This window comes from Symphodus melops (genome assembly GCF_947650265.1).
Source record: "Symphodus melops genome assembly, chromosome: 9".
In the NCBI taxonomy this organism is placed as follows: Eukaryota; Metazoa; Chordata; class Actinopteri; order Labriformes; family Labridae; genus Symphodus; species Symphodus melops.
Genome location: NC_136699.1, coordinates 14,707,031 through 14,719,342, shown reverse-complemented (window position 1 = coordinate 14,719,342; position 12,312 = coordinate 14,707,031). Strand labels below are relative to the sequence as shown.

Below are 12,312 nucleotides of genomic sequence, written 5' to 3'. Positions count from 1 at the left end.
CTCTTTCCTCTCCCCTCAGTGCAGACGTGCAGCGAAGTAGACGGCACTCTTCATCTCACTGCTGCTGGTGTCTGAGCACACCCCTCTCTGCCCATTCATAGCTTCGCCGACGCACCAGTCATGCCTGGATGCACACTCTCTCTCTCTCTCTCTCTCTCTCTCTCTCTCTCCCCCTCACACACACACATGTATCACTTCTCATATACATTTGTACTTTAAAAGGCATTCATTGTCACATGTATATTTCTTCTGCTACAAACATCTATATGGGGATGATGCCAGCAAGGTGGGTGCACCTTGCACCTCACCCTATAAGCTATTATGAAATATTGGCCTTGCTGACATGGATTCGTGGATGGATTCAACTATGCTTCATCTTATTTGTTTTGTAAAACAATAGCTGAACGCACGCCACAATAGTCCTCCCGGGCTCTTCAACTGGAAAATAACACAGTCCAGCAACAAGTCTGAGGACACATGAAGCATATAATTGGCTACAAGCATTCACAAAAGAGCCAATCAGAGCCCCTGCAATGATCCACCACCGCTGTGCAATAATGACATCATGACATGTTGGCATTTATGAGGGAGGCTCCACTAGCAGAGACACAAAATATAATTAGAGCTATTTTTTTTTTTTTTTTTTAACAAATATCAGAACTGTACATGAGTCACGCAGGCAGTCTACTGGGGAAGTGGGGTCTGACTGCATGGCATTTAAAACCAACTCACGTAGCATTTGTCAAACCAAAAAACTAGCCTCAGATGTTTACCCAAAAGAAACCCTCACTGAGGGTAAATGCTGAACCTGATTGTCTTTCCTTGTACACAGAAACATACAGGAAGAAAATCATTCAAATCATAAAAGGCTTTAATTCTCTGAAAACACCCTGTGGGATCTTTCTGATGCTCACATTATCTGATTCAGTCTCTTTTTTCTAAGATAACTTATTCATGCTCTGGACCCTGAAATGTAGTCTGGCGTGACAGAAAAGCAGGACTTCTCAAAGTGCATTTCACAGCTAAACAATTTCACTTTTCAGAACCACAAACACTGTTTTCAACAAAGCAACTGAGCACACAAAAAGACAATTAGTAATGCAACAAACATAAAACACATCTTAGTTAAAAAACACTCAATAATGTTAATTTGAATAAACAAAACAACGTGCAATACACTTCAAAATGCACTTCTGGACAGTCCTGTGAGGAACACGAGTATGAAGCAAAGCCTTTCTGAAAACTGTGATTATGAGCAATAAAAGGAACTGAATAAATCCACAGCATTAAATGTTGAGCGTAAACTTCCACTTAATCCATTAAACAATTCATAGCAAACACTTATTTCAGTCAGATGTGTAGTGTGTTGAAATGACACTAAAATATTTGCCATGATTCTTCTTCTTTATATATTGCCTCAAGGGTCCAATTATATAGAGCAGTGTTGGACGCACACTGCAGTCTCTGAGCTTATTTAGAAACCATTCGAAAAAGTGCTTCACCGTATTTTACAAAAAAGGAGTTTCTGTCTCCTGACAAGACTTCTCCCATGATGCCACAAGGTATGTTTGCTAACTTTTCATCGTGTTTGTGTCCATTGCACACGCAAACGTCTTTCAAACTGCTGTTTCCTTAAAGTCCTCAACACCATCAGGGGCTTCGCACGTGACTTCGCCTGAAGTTAGTGGTTTCTCTTCTTCTCTGGAGTCAACGGTGGCGGTTGTGCTTGGCTGGTCAGTAGCTGCTGCCTGCTCTGGGGGAACCTGCAGGAACAGCGGGACCTCCAGCTGCTCTTTGGTCAAAAGGCCTCGCTGGTCTTCAACCCTGGAGCACTGAGCCTTCGACAGCATATCCAGAAGTCCTGACGCAACACAAAACTGCATGCTGTTTCTGACGTTTGTTTCAAGATAATCAACTAACACAGTGGCATTCTAGCATCTTTTGATCTATCCTAGCAAATATATCAGGGTTGGGCTGTTTGGACAAAATTATGATTTAAACAATTTTATAATGCAACTAACTAAAAACAAACCTTTAGAGTATATTATATAGAAATTTAATTTGGAAACGGTAGATTAAGGGTTCCTTATTGATCTTTCAAATTGTGGCTGATTAAATTAAGCGACCCCTGAGTCCATTTTGCAGTTTTGTCCTGAATCATCAATCAAGTCTTCTTTAGCAAATGTAGTTTGACTTCATTTGAGACTGGTCTAAATAAAACATCTCATCACAAAATTGGCTTTCTTGTTTTGAGAAGAAGAAATTTGGCCTTCAAGGTCATAAAAGCACGTTCAAAGTTTAAATAAAGATACACTTTTTTTTTCTAAAAAATGTAAATGTATCTCATCTAAATGTCTAAATCGCCCAACCCTGCTAGATCACATCTCCTACCATCCATGTCGCTGTTCTTACTGGGTCTGGGTTGACTTTTGGCTCTGTTTGTCTGCGGTGACGACCGGGCCTCCAGACCTCCCGCACTCCCCGCTCCAGACTGGGATGAAACAGTCACCATTGTTATCAGTGTGTGATTATTGACTGCTCATGGGTTACACAGTATGTTAAAAAAACAGTATACAAAGGAATTTCAAGCACGAGTCAATCTTTAATCACAACGATTACTGTTGATACTTCAGGATGCTGTTTTGCTTAATCACTCCTCAAATTATCTGATGTGCTCCGACTTTACTGCCAACGCTTTCATACAGTTGTGTTTCTGATGTGTAGCACACTTACACATTTCCTTAAACAGAATATTCAAAATGAAAACGACAAGCCCTTACTCAAAAAATAATAAATCATCTTTTTAGGAGACAAACACTCCATCCCTAAAATCCTGATATATAATTAAGAGCTCAAAAGTGATTGTCGGAACTGTCATGACTGTTGATGGGTGTTCACATCTGATTAGTGATAAGGTCCTTGATTGGCCATTTGGCCTGCTTACTATAGTTAACAAGATACTATCTTTGCATGCTGGCCTGGCCCTCCTGATCTCTTGATAAACAACTTATAAAAGGAATGAACTCTTTCATGATAACAGCTGTGTTTACTTGTCCCAGGGTGACTAAATAATTCACTTTTGATCAAGAGAACAGCATGAAACAATTGTAAGCAAGGCCTCCGTCACCTTCTGTTTGAAAGACCTTCAAGTAATATAATAATGTACAAGTCAAGGGTGTGTTGGTTTACTGTAAGTATACTGACATTGCCTTACCTGTGTGGCTGGAGCTAAACCGCTGGCTCTGTCTTTTCCTGGTAAAAAATAAACAGATACAAATAAGTTAGCAACAGTACAGTACAGTTATTGATCTACTGATGACACAGAATGCATCCTCCACCTCTTCAAGAATTTAACACTGATCCAAAAGTGAAGTTGGTTCTAGTCACTCAGCTGTGTGAAAATTAAGCCAAGGAATGAGAATGCTGCACTCGACAAACCAAATGGACTCTGACGCTTTGAACCCGACAGAAAAAAAAGAAAAAAAAATTGAGACAGAAAAACAGGAACTAGCAGACAGTGACTCAAAAAAATAACAGGACACTAATGGAGACAGTGAAAAGATTTTCCTCTTGCCGCCAGCTAGGAGCAAGTGAGGGACAAGGAATTCAGAAACACTTTCTAACGCCCATTATGCAACAAACAAAGAATATGAGGACACAGCCAAAGAAAAGAGGAAGATGAAGAAGAGCTTGGACAGCGCATCTTCATGGATCTACCTTTTATTCCAGCTAGCAGTGGAAGGAGGGCTAAAATGTGCCAAATGTGATTATTTTCAGTTACTAATCTGCCAAGAGAAGGAGGGTAGTAACACTGCCTCCTCTGCTTCACTTTTGATTGAGAGTTTGGGTGTTAAAAAGGTGAAGATATTAACCTTTGGTTTTGTCAAGCCGCAGAGTCTTGTTCGCCAGTCTGAACACAGAGCTGCTCATGTCCACCAGCTCGTTACTTCCAACCTTTAACAAATAAAACATCACTCATAGATTCACGCAAACAGAGGTTGCCATTTACATTTTAATAAGAGGTTAAATATTTATAGGAAAGCTGTTGACAGGAAAGACGTCGATTCTACAAACTTCTACGTTTGAAAATGTCAAACGTCTCTGTTTTCTGACAAGTAAAGATGACTCACTTATTTGATTCGACTTCAGAAATGCAATCAGATAAAAGTGTACTTAAAATATCAGATGCGTACATATTTTCTTTCCTTTAAAATGACAAAACTGAGTCATAATCTTTGACAATCACTGACCATTGTAACCACAACCTCCTGCAGCCTGAGCTGGTGTTTCTGCAGAACCAAAGAGAGAGCCTCCTGCAGCGTCTTACTGGACTTCACCATGATCCCCACTGTCTTCCCAGTGAAAGCAACCTCCAGTCTGGAACATAAATGTACTCCCATAACCTTTCCACAAAGTAAGCACAAACTCAAATAATATGCTAAATTTATTGGAACAGCATCAGTAAACATGCACGCCCTCGAAAAAAAAGCTCCACCAACCAATAATAATGTGGCAAGTAATACAAGCAGCCAAACATCTGGCAACTCATCTGATTATGCGTTCAATGCAAATGTTCATGGTACAGAGAGCCGGTGTCTGTGTATGTTGATAACACAAGGACTTCTGTGTTGATATGAAGTTGTGGTGGAGCTGGGGGTGTAAAAGCCTACTAAGGTGACAAAAAAAAAAAAAAAAAAAAAAAAAACACAGAAAGGAAGTACAAAGTGACAAAGTTGACTCACGCAAACTTCACCCTGAGCTCGAGAGAGACTTGCTGATCCCTCAGTACAGAGCAGTCCTGGTCCAGTGATAAGGGCTGCTGTAGAGAGAAACAGGATTTGTGATATTTGAGAGTTATTTAAGAGTCTATGAGAGACGACAACACAGGCCGGGCTACAATCTCAAGTCAGCTTAATAGCGTTTCAGAAACACACGAGACAGAGAGAGATTCAGAGGATATCAGAACAGGAAGAGGTCGGTCATATTTTTATCCTGCTTGTTGTTGTGGAACAACTTTCCACTGTTCTAGGAAATATATTTTTCCCAAGCTTGTCGATTTGAAGCAGTGGCAGCGGAGGCCCTGAAAGTGCTCACCTTGTCTTTGCCTTGAAGGTAGATGATGACGTCGCTCAGCGGGAAGCCTCTCTTCTCACACAGACTCACCAGCATTTCTTTGATTGGCTGGCCATTCGGTGTGGGGGCCAGAGAGGCACTCCCATCGGGTAGGTACACACAGCAGTAGCCCCCCTCCATTCCTTTACGACCCCCACCTCCACCTCCCTGCTCCGGGGACCTGGGACTCGACCTGCCATTCTGTATTAGAGACAAAGAGAGAGAAAAGAAGTTTAAAATACACTTCGAAATGATCGAGTTCGTCACTTTATGGTCGATGTTTTTCCAACTGTCAGACTTGGACTTAATTCTGTCTTGCATGTGGGCCTCTGTAATCATACAACTTTAACTGAACATTGATTTTGTCATGAGATCGCCACTTCCAAAGCCCGTCACATTTGTTGTACTAACCTCTATCTGTCTGTAGAGGGAGTTGAGCTCCACACTGCTGCTCGACTTGACTGACAGATGGGAGTCTGTCCGGGAGACTAAACCGTGGATGTTGGATGAGTCTGTTGTGATTGACAAGGACGGAAGGAGGAGGAAGAGAGCCAGGGAGAAATTGTGAAAAGAAGTCAGAGGATGCAAATGAAAACATAGTTTTAAAAAAGCAGAGGATTGATACGGCGTTACCTCCCCAGGATCCTCTTTTCTGGTGCCGTTTCTCCGAGGCACTCTTTCCACCACCTTTCAAGCTGCTAGAGTCTGACGTGTTTTTCTGTTTGGCAGATGGATGGAGGAATGCCATAACAACACAATTAAAACACAAAGCAAGCACGTGTTTGTTTGTTTTCTTCTGCCCTGGCCCTCAGCCTTTATAATCTTCTCACTGTTGCTGTACCTTTTTGTCACCTGACAAAGGGCTCCTGTTGACTATGTCCTCCCAGGACCCTGTGCAGACGGGCTCATGAGAAAGCTGAGGAAGAAGTTTGCCTTCCACACTTGCCAAGGTGCAGCTCTGGTAGAGAGGAGAGCGCACAAAACGCCTGTAGGAGTCCATCTTCATGAGTTTGAATATCTGAAACGGAGCAGGCAGATTGGCGCACACACACCGGCAGCTTGGACACAAACCATGGGCCGTTGTAATCTTAGGCTAAAATAACAATATGCGCTCCCTCAGACCTGGGATTGAGCCTTGTTAAACATTTCAGGGGTGGGCTGCTCAAGGTCCTTCTCCTCCGTCTTTGCTGTGTCGTCGATGTTGACCGAGTAGGGAGCGCTGTCAGACAGGTAGGTGTCGTAGATGGAGCGAGCTGCTGCCTTAAGCTTGAAAACGACAACTCCATCAGACTCAATACAGGACCTAAACGATTGTCTGTTTCCACACTCATTGGACTTCTTCTCACACTGAATCAAGTTCTCATTGAGCACAGATCTATATGCTGGCTGGGTGCCTTTTATTGTTAAGAGGGACCCAAGAATTAAATCAACTTTACACAGGCATCCACACTGAGTCATAAAATCAATAAGTCACTAAAAGGAAGCTCTCTGCTATCTGAGTATCTGCATGAACTTAGCTACTGTATCACCAAGCCCTGTTTCACAACCATTAACAAAACTATATCTCTGCCAAGAAGGTAAAAAAATAGATTAAAGGCTTCACAGCTGGACTCTTGTGTTGGGTTTGGATTAAAAGAAGACAAATATCTAAAGCAGAGACTTCAGCCAGTATAATCATGGTATTGAATAGCTCAATAATATGTCTTTTTGGGTTTAAGTCTTGATCAAATATAGCAACAGGCTGCCACAGACACATTATTGAAATACATGTTAAATTTTAACAGCATGTTTACAACTACAGAAACAAGTTTAGGGACATTGTGAATATTTAAAATAACTACAAAATCAGCCGAGTACAAACATGCAACAGTACAATGAATCACTATGATTCACCAAGTAAAGAGGTTCAAATTGTCTTCGTACCTTAGCCAAGGAGGTGGATGGGATCTTCTGGAACTTTTCACAGTCTTGCCAGAATAAAATGTTCTCGGCGCTCACCTCTGATCTCAAAAAAGCCTGTGGGGGAAAAAGAATTAAAAAATCACAGAAACACACAAGACATATGGAACAACATAAACACTCTGATCATTCCTGAACTCGTTGGAGAACACAATGTGTGTTTATTGTGTCTCACCGTGAAGTGCCGGACCCCGCTTGGGTCCTCCAACAGCTTCTCAAATGAGACGGCCCAGCTCATCACGCTGTTGGCTGGGCCGGCCTCTCCGCATGGAGTCCCTGGAAGACTGGAGCTGCTGCCTCCACAGCCCCGTGCAGACATGTTCAACTCTACAACACATCAAGACACAAACACACCCATCTATCAGGGCAGGAAAGCACAGCAAAAAAAAAAGATCCTTCCCTAAGACAAGCACAGACGTGCTTTAGTTCTTAGAAATGTGAGGTATATATGACTGTTGTTGTGCAAGCTGAGTGTCACGCTTACCTCCGTCTGACACTGCCTGACTCTGTGAATAGAGAGAGCGAGATATAAAGCAGTGAACAACACAGTGGAAAGCATCTGACATTTGGAATACATGAAGTTTGCAAAAGGTACATAATATACTTTTTATGTCGCAGTGTCACAAGATAACAGAAATACACACACTTGATATACAATGTATTACTCAAAAACACACAGGCATACATTTAGGATGTGAAATACTAACAGTGGGAGTGAGGGGTTTTTTTGTTTTCCCTCTTTAGCTTTAACAGTGTAATGAAATAAGTGAAGAGTGTTCTCACAGGAAGTGGTTGTGACACTCATGACAAAAGCTCTCATTCGGAAGTTCACTTCAAAGCTCAAACGCTTTTTTTTTCTTTTTCATTTCAAGAACATTCATAATTTGCGGAGACTGTCAATAAAGTCTGCACTCTCTTTGCATGCAAGACGCATGCGGAAAGCCATTGTGTTTGCATGTGATGAAGTTATCAGCTCGATAGCGAGATATCGACCAAAAAGTAGCCCTCAGGGAGGAATCTCAGAATGAGAATCAGCACGTTAAACAAATCCGTTTCAAACAACGTTTAGGAAACACTTGATGTCTGTGCCAAGTGCCTGAAGTGCCACAAATTGTAACCTCAATAACAACCTCAAGACAATAATACTCATGAAAGGCACATCAGTTCTATGAGTGTACACCTGATCAGAGTGCACGCTGGCACAACAGTAACATTGTCACCACTAAAAGTCAAAACTCTACTGCCATTTAGATAAATGTACAGCAGAGTTTCATTTGCGAGATAAAATGAATGAGGGTGAAATCTGAAAGGATTCCACTCGATGAATATTGCGCCACTACTCAAGCGCTCACTGACAACAGCTCTTTGCCATTGATGTACTTTGCCCATATAAGGTTGACACGGGGCGTTCTGTTTCTGCAGGTGCAAGCTCAGCTCTGGCTCCACCTCTTCACTCTTTCTGCTCCACTGCTCAAACTCAAAAAAACACAACATGTCGGTGCTGACCAACTTGCCCGGAGAAGCAAACACCACTTTTCATCTTCAACAAAGTGTCATGAAAGAAAATGATTCATCATCGGCGTCTTGCTTGTTCTCAATAAGAGCCGCAAACGAGAACCTTTACTCTCACTGAAACAAAGAAAACAGACCGGTTCTTTTCTAAAACAACAACAAAAATCATATTTCTATTTACTTTGACTCCTACAGCAGCTCTGAGCCAATTGAAGAAATGTCTCGACAGCAGTCACCCAGAGTAAGAACTGAAGCTAGACAGGCCGATATGTGACAGATTGGGAAACAGGCATGGCTAGGTTTCTACTTCATACACAGCGAGGCTGTGTTCAGTAGCTCGCACACAGGATGCAGATTCAATCACATACAAGAATTCTGTCTGTTGGTAAAGAAAGGCACCAACAAGGCAAAACGATAACACTGTATAGCTGGTACCACCATCTGTTTTCTTTTTTCCCCCCTGACATGTCCAGGAGCATTTGCTACAAATACAAAAATCATGATAACAGTACTTGAAAGAGAACTGAAGTCACTTTGAAAGGATTGCTAACTAGGAAGTGAAGACTAAGTAAGCCTTATTGGTTCTGATACTGTGAAGAAGTATGGACAGACAATACAAGCCAACACAAGTCACTGCTCAACAAACTCTGGGTACTCTAACCTGCATGTCAGTACACAAGTTTGAGCCAGTTAAAACAAGCAGACTAGAAGACACAGCCATAATATTAAAACATTACTCATATCATATCATTAAAAATCTTGACTACCTTATCTAAGTTACTCTTCTGAAATGTAAGTACTGACTCCTTCTTAAAACATTATGAATACATAAACGACTAAATCAGATCTCACCATGTGGCCAACAGGAATCCCCAGAGCATTACCGTTCTTCGCCATGGTGGCCCAAAGACCAGACTTGAAACTGAAGTCTTAACGCAATGCGCACACTGTCAGGGGACACAGTACAGTGCTCCACCCAAACATGGTATACACTCTTTATGCACTCAAACACGCAAACACACACACACACACGCACACAGTCATCACTTGGGTCTTCCTGTCACTTCCTGCTTGGAAGGGAAGTCTTGCCATAGCAACATGCCACAAAAGAGGAAGTATGGTTACTATGATCAAACTGTTCTCGGCCTACGTCTTGAGAAACACTGTGATGTGGGAACAAAGACAAGACAAACAGTCATTTACTTCTGATGTGCAGATTCTCTCAGTTACTTGGAGCACGTTTGGGGAATGACTAAACAGTCCTGAATCTGAAGTCTTTTTAAAGATTCAAAGTCTCTTCTCTTATTTTTAGTCAAAGCAAAGTTGTTGGGGGTTTTTTTGTTGTTTTTTTTTTTACTTTGAAGTCAATTAAAAGTAGGCTTTAAAATAGGAAACCAAATTACTCCTCCTGACATCCACATATTTAAAGATTCATGCTATGTCACACTTACGATGTTTTGGTAATTACACTCTCACATATCTCATGTATGGTTTAATGCAAAGCAATAACATAAGTATGTTAATGCTATTTTGTTCTAATATATGTGTACTATGGGTACTTTTTAAGAGCCAGCCATAGGTTTGAGTACTTCCTGTAGCTCATACAGAAAACTTGTACATTGACTTCCATTATTTTATTTTTTTTAAGAAACCCATGTGATATGTTGAACAGGGGTGTACAATTTCGTATTTATTATGTTCTCACCTGAAAAACTGATATTGGATTTGCAAAATCCTGCTTACAATTAAAACAACAATTTTGAATCCCCTAAGAGATACAAGTTAAAGCCAATTCAACTATGAAAAGAGATGGAAAGATAAATGTATGCTATGGTATCTGAACAATTCTTGGCAGGGTTTTTTGTGTGGATCTCAAGTTTTACATGGGTAGTGTCGTGCACTTCATTTAGTTCTTGTTTTGCATACGTGTGTGCAAATATCCTAAATTAGGCTGTTTTTGAATTGACGTTTTCTTGTAGGTGGTTTACATAGGGCAACACAACCCATTACACGGTTTTACCCTTTAGGTTGTTGATGGGGAAATGGATTATAGCCTTTGGCTACTCTAACCTTTCCAGGTGAAATGCGCTCTCCAATGAACACGTGTTTGAGTTGTCATACCGTATTGTGCGCCAAGCCGCCAGGGCGCACGGAACACCTTTTGGCATACTTTCGGACTTGGTATTGTGCAGCAACTTTTACCAGACGCGAGAACCGATGGTAAAGTCCATTTAGAGCGACCATCCTGAAGGAAGCACACAATGAATGTCTGTCTGTCTGAATGAATGAATGAAGATGAGCAACGTGCAGCTTGAAGTAATCAGCCTCTCATACCTGGTTGTATGCTGTCATGCGCACAAGCTGATGACCCAGGTGAAACGCGACTCTGCAGTGCAACTCTCTTTGTTTTGTTTTTAAAACAGTCTCAAATTTGTGTAAAGAATTTCCTGTTTACTTTTGCTACTTTGGTGACCTTGTGGCATTATGTTAGTGTTTAAACGTAATATCTAGGACTTTATTCTGTTCTAGCAAAACTGTTAAGTCAACGAGTTGGGGAAGCTTTAAAGTTTTAAGGGCTAAAAAGGAGAATATTGGACTACAGAAATAATACTAATTTTAGTTGGAGCCCAAACCACTACAAAATAAGAAGTTCTTACTACAATGTTACTTTCATTTAAAGAAAATATAAACAAATGTACTGTTTTACACTGGTCATTAAATCCAAATTAAAAAATGGAGCTCTATTCACAGGAAAACAGCTTTGGTTTTGTATACAGAGTTACTGAGCCAGAAACCTGCTAAAAGAAAGTTGTATAGTTTAAATATAGTTTATACAGTTAATAATTAGGAAAGTACTAATATGTTGCTTGGTTTGGCTTTCCATGAAAACACAGCTTGATTTGTTGCTATGAAGTAAGACAAAGAAGCTGACAGATCAACTCGAACCTGCCTACTGTGTCATGATTCTCATTAATAAAACAATAACAATACATTTAACATGTTTACAACCTTTAATATCGCTCAAGGTCCTCTGCCCCACATGGGGTACTGTAAATTAGATGTGGTTGAGGTTAAATGAAAACATATATTATATTAATAATATAGTGGTTATATTATTGTATTTATTCCACCTGATTTTGTATTGCAGTCCATTATGAAAAAGTGATGATTCATTCATTTTTGTGTGAGATTTACATGTTGGGATTTTGTCCTTGTATGATGCTTTTCCCTGCTACCCCGTTTTTCGTCTACAGTCCAATTAAATGCTGGTTTGGTTGACATTGTAAGGTTGAGTAAGGGTTGTGTTTAGCAATCTGTCCAAGGAGCACCCTATGATCTGCAGTACCCTCTACTGGTCAATGTGTGTATAAATACTTTGAATGAAGGCCACCACAGGAGTTGACGTTATACTGACCTGCTTAAAATCTTCCATGCTATCAATTGGGACATAACACCAAAAAAAAGGAAAGGGAAAAACGTTACTTTTTGGGATCAGGGAGAGTGGATGGTTTGAAGACCTAAAGTACAGTTGTGTTGACAACAGGCTCCATTGCATTTTACCTCTGCATGTTTGTGTTGTTTCTCACTCTGCCTGTACGTAACATATGTAAAAAGCATCAGCTGCTTTGCTGTCATATTTACTGTATTATCACACCCACTGAAAAAACATACAAAAGCCTGTCTTGTTGATGGTATGAAATTCCAGGAATTACTTATTTGCATCGTTGT

At 40.7% G+C, this 12,312-nt stretch overlaps 1 protein-coding gene across 2 annotated transcripts; it reads right to left on the bottom strand.

The window, feature by feature from the left end:
• Positions 1–853: 853 nt before the first annotated feature.
• On the bottom strand, positions 854–10,895 carry rgs14b (regulator of G protein signaling 14b). 2 transcript variants are annotated; one of them, XM_079353110.1, is made up of 15 exons: positions 10,705–10,895; positions 7,556–7,577; positions 7,247–7,398; positions 7,036–7,128; positions 6,235–6,378; positions 5,954–6,130; positions 5,746–5,830; positions 5,524–5,624; positions 5,095–5,313; positions 4,743–4,819; positions 4,251–4,377; positions 3,873–3,954; positions 3,215–3,252; positions 2,392–2,491; positions 854–1,861 (listed from the first exon to the last, which is right to left on the bottom strand). In XM_079353110.1, exons 1-15 carry the CDS (start codon positions 10,825–10,827, stop codon positions 1,617–1,619), a joined length of 1,785 nt encoding a protein of 594 aa, XP_079209236.1. In that variant the 5' UTR covers positions 10,828–10,895; the 3' UTR covers positions 854–1,616. The 2 variants fall into 2 exon arrangements, with proteins under 2 accessions (XP_079209236.1, XP_079209237.1); XM_079353111.1 differs by having other exon boundaries at positions 2,413–2,491.
• Positions 10,896–12,312: the final 1,417 nt, after the last annotated feature.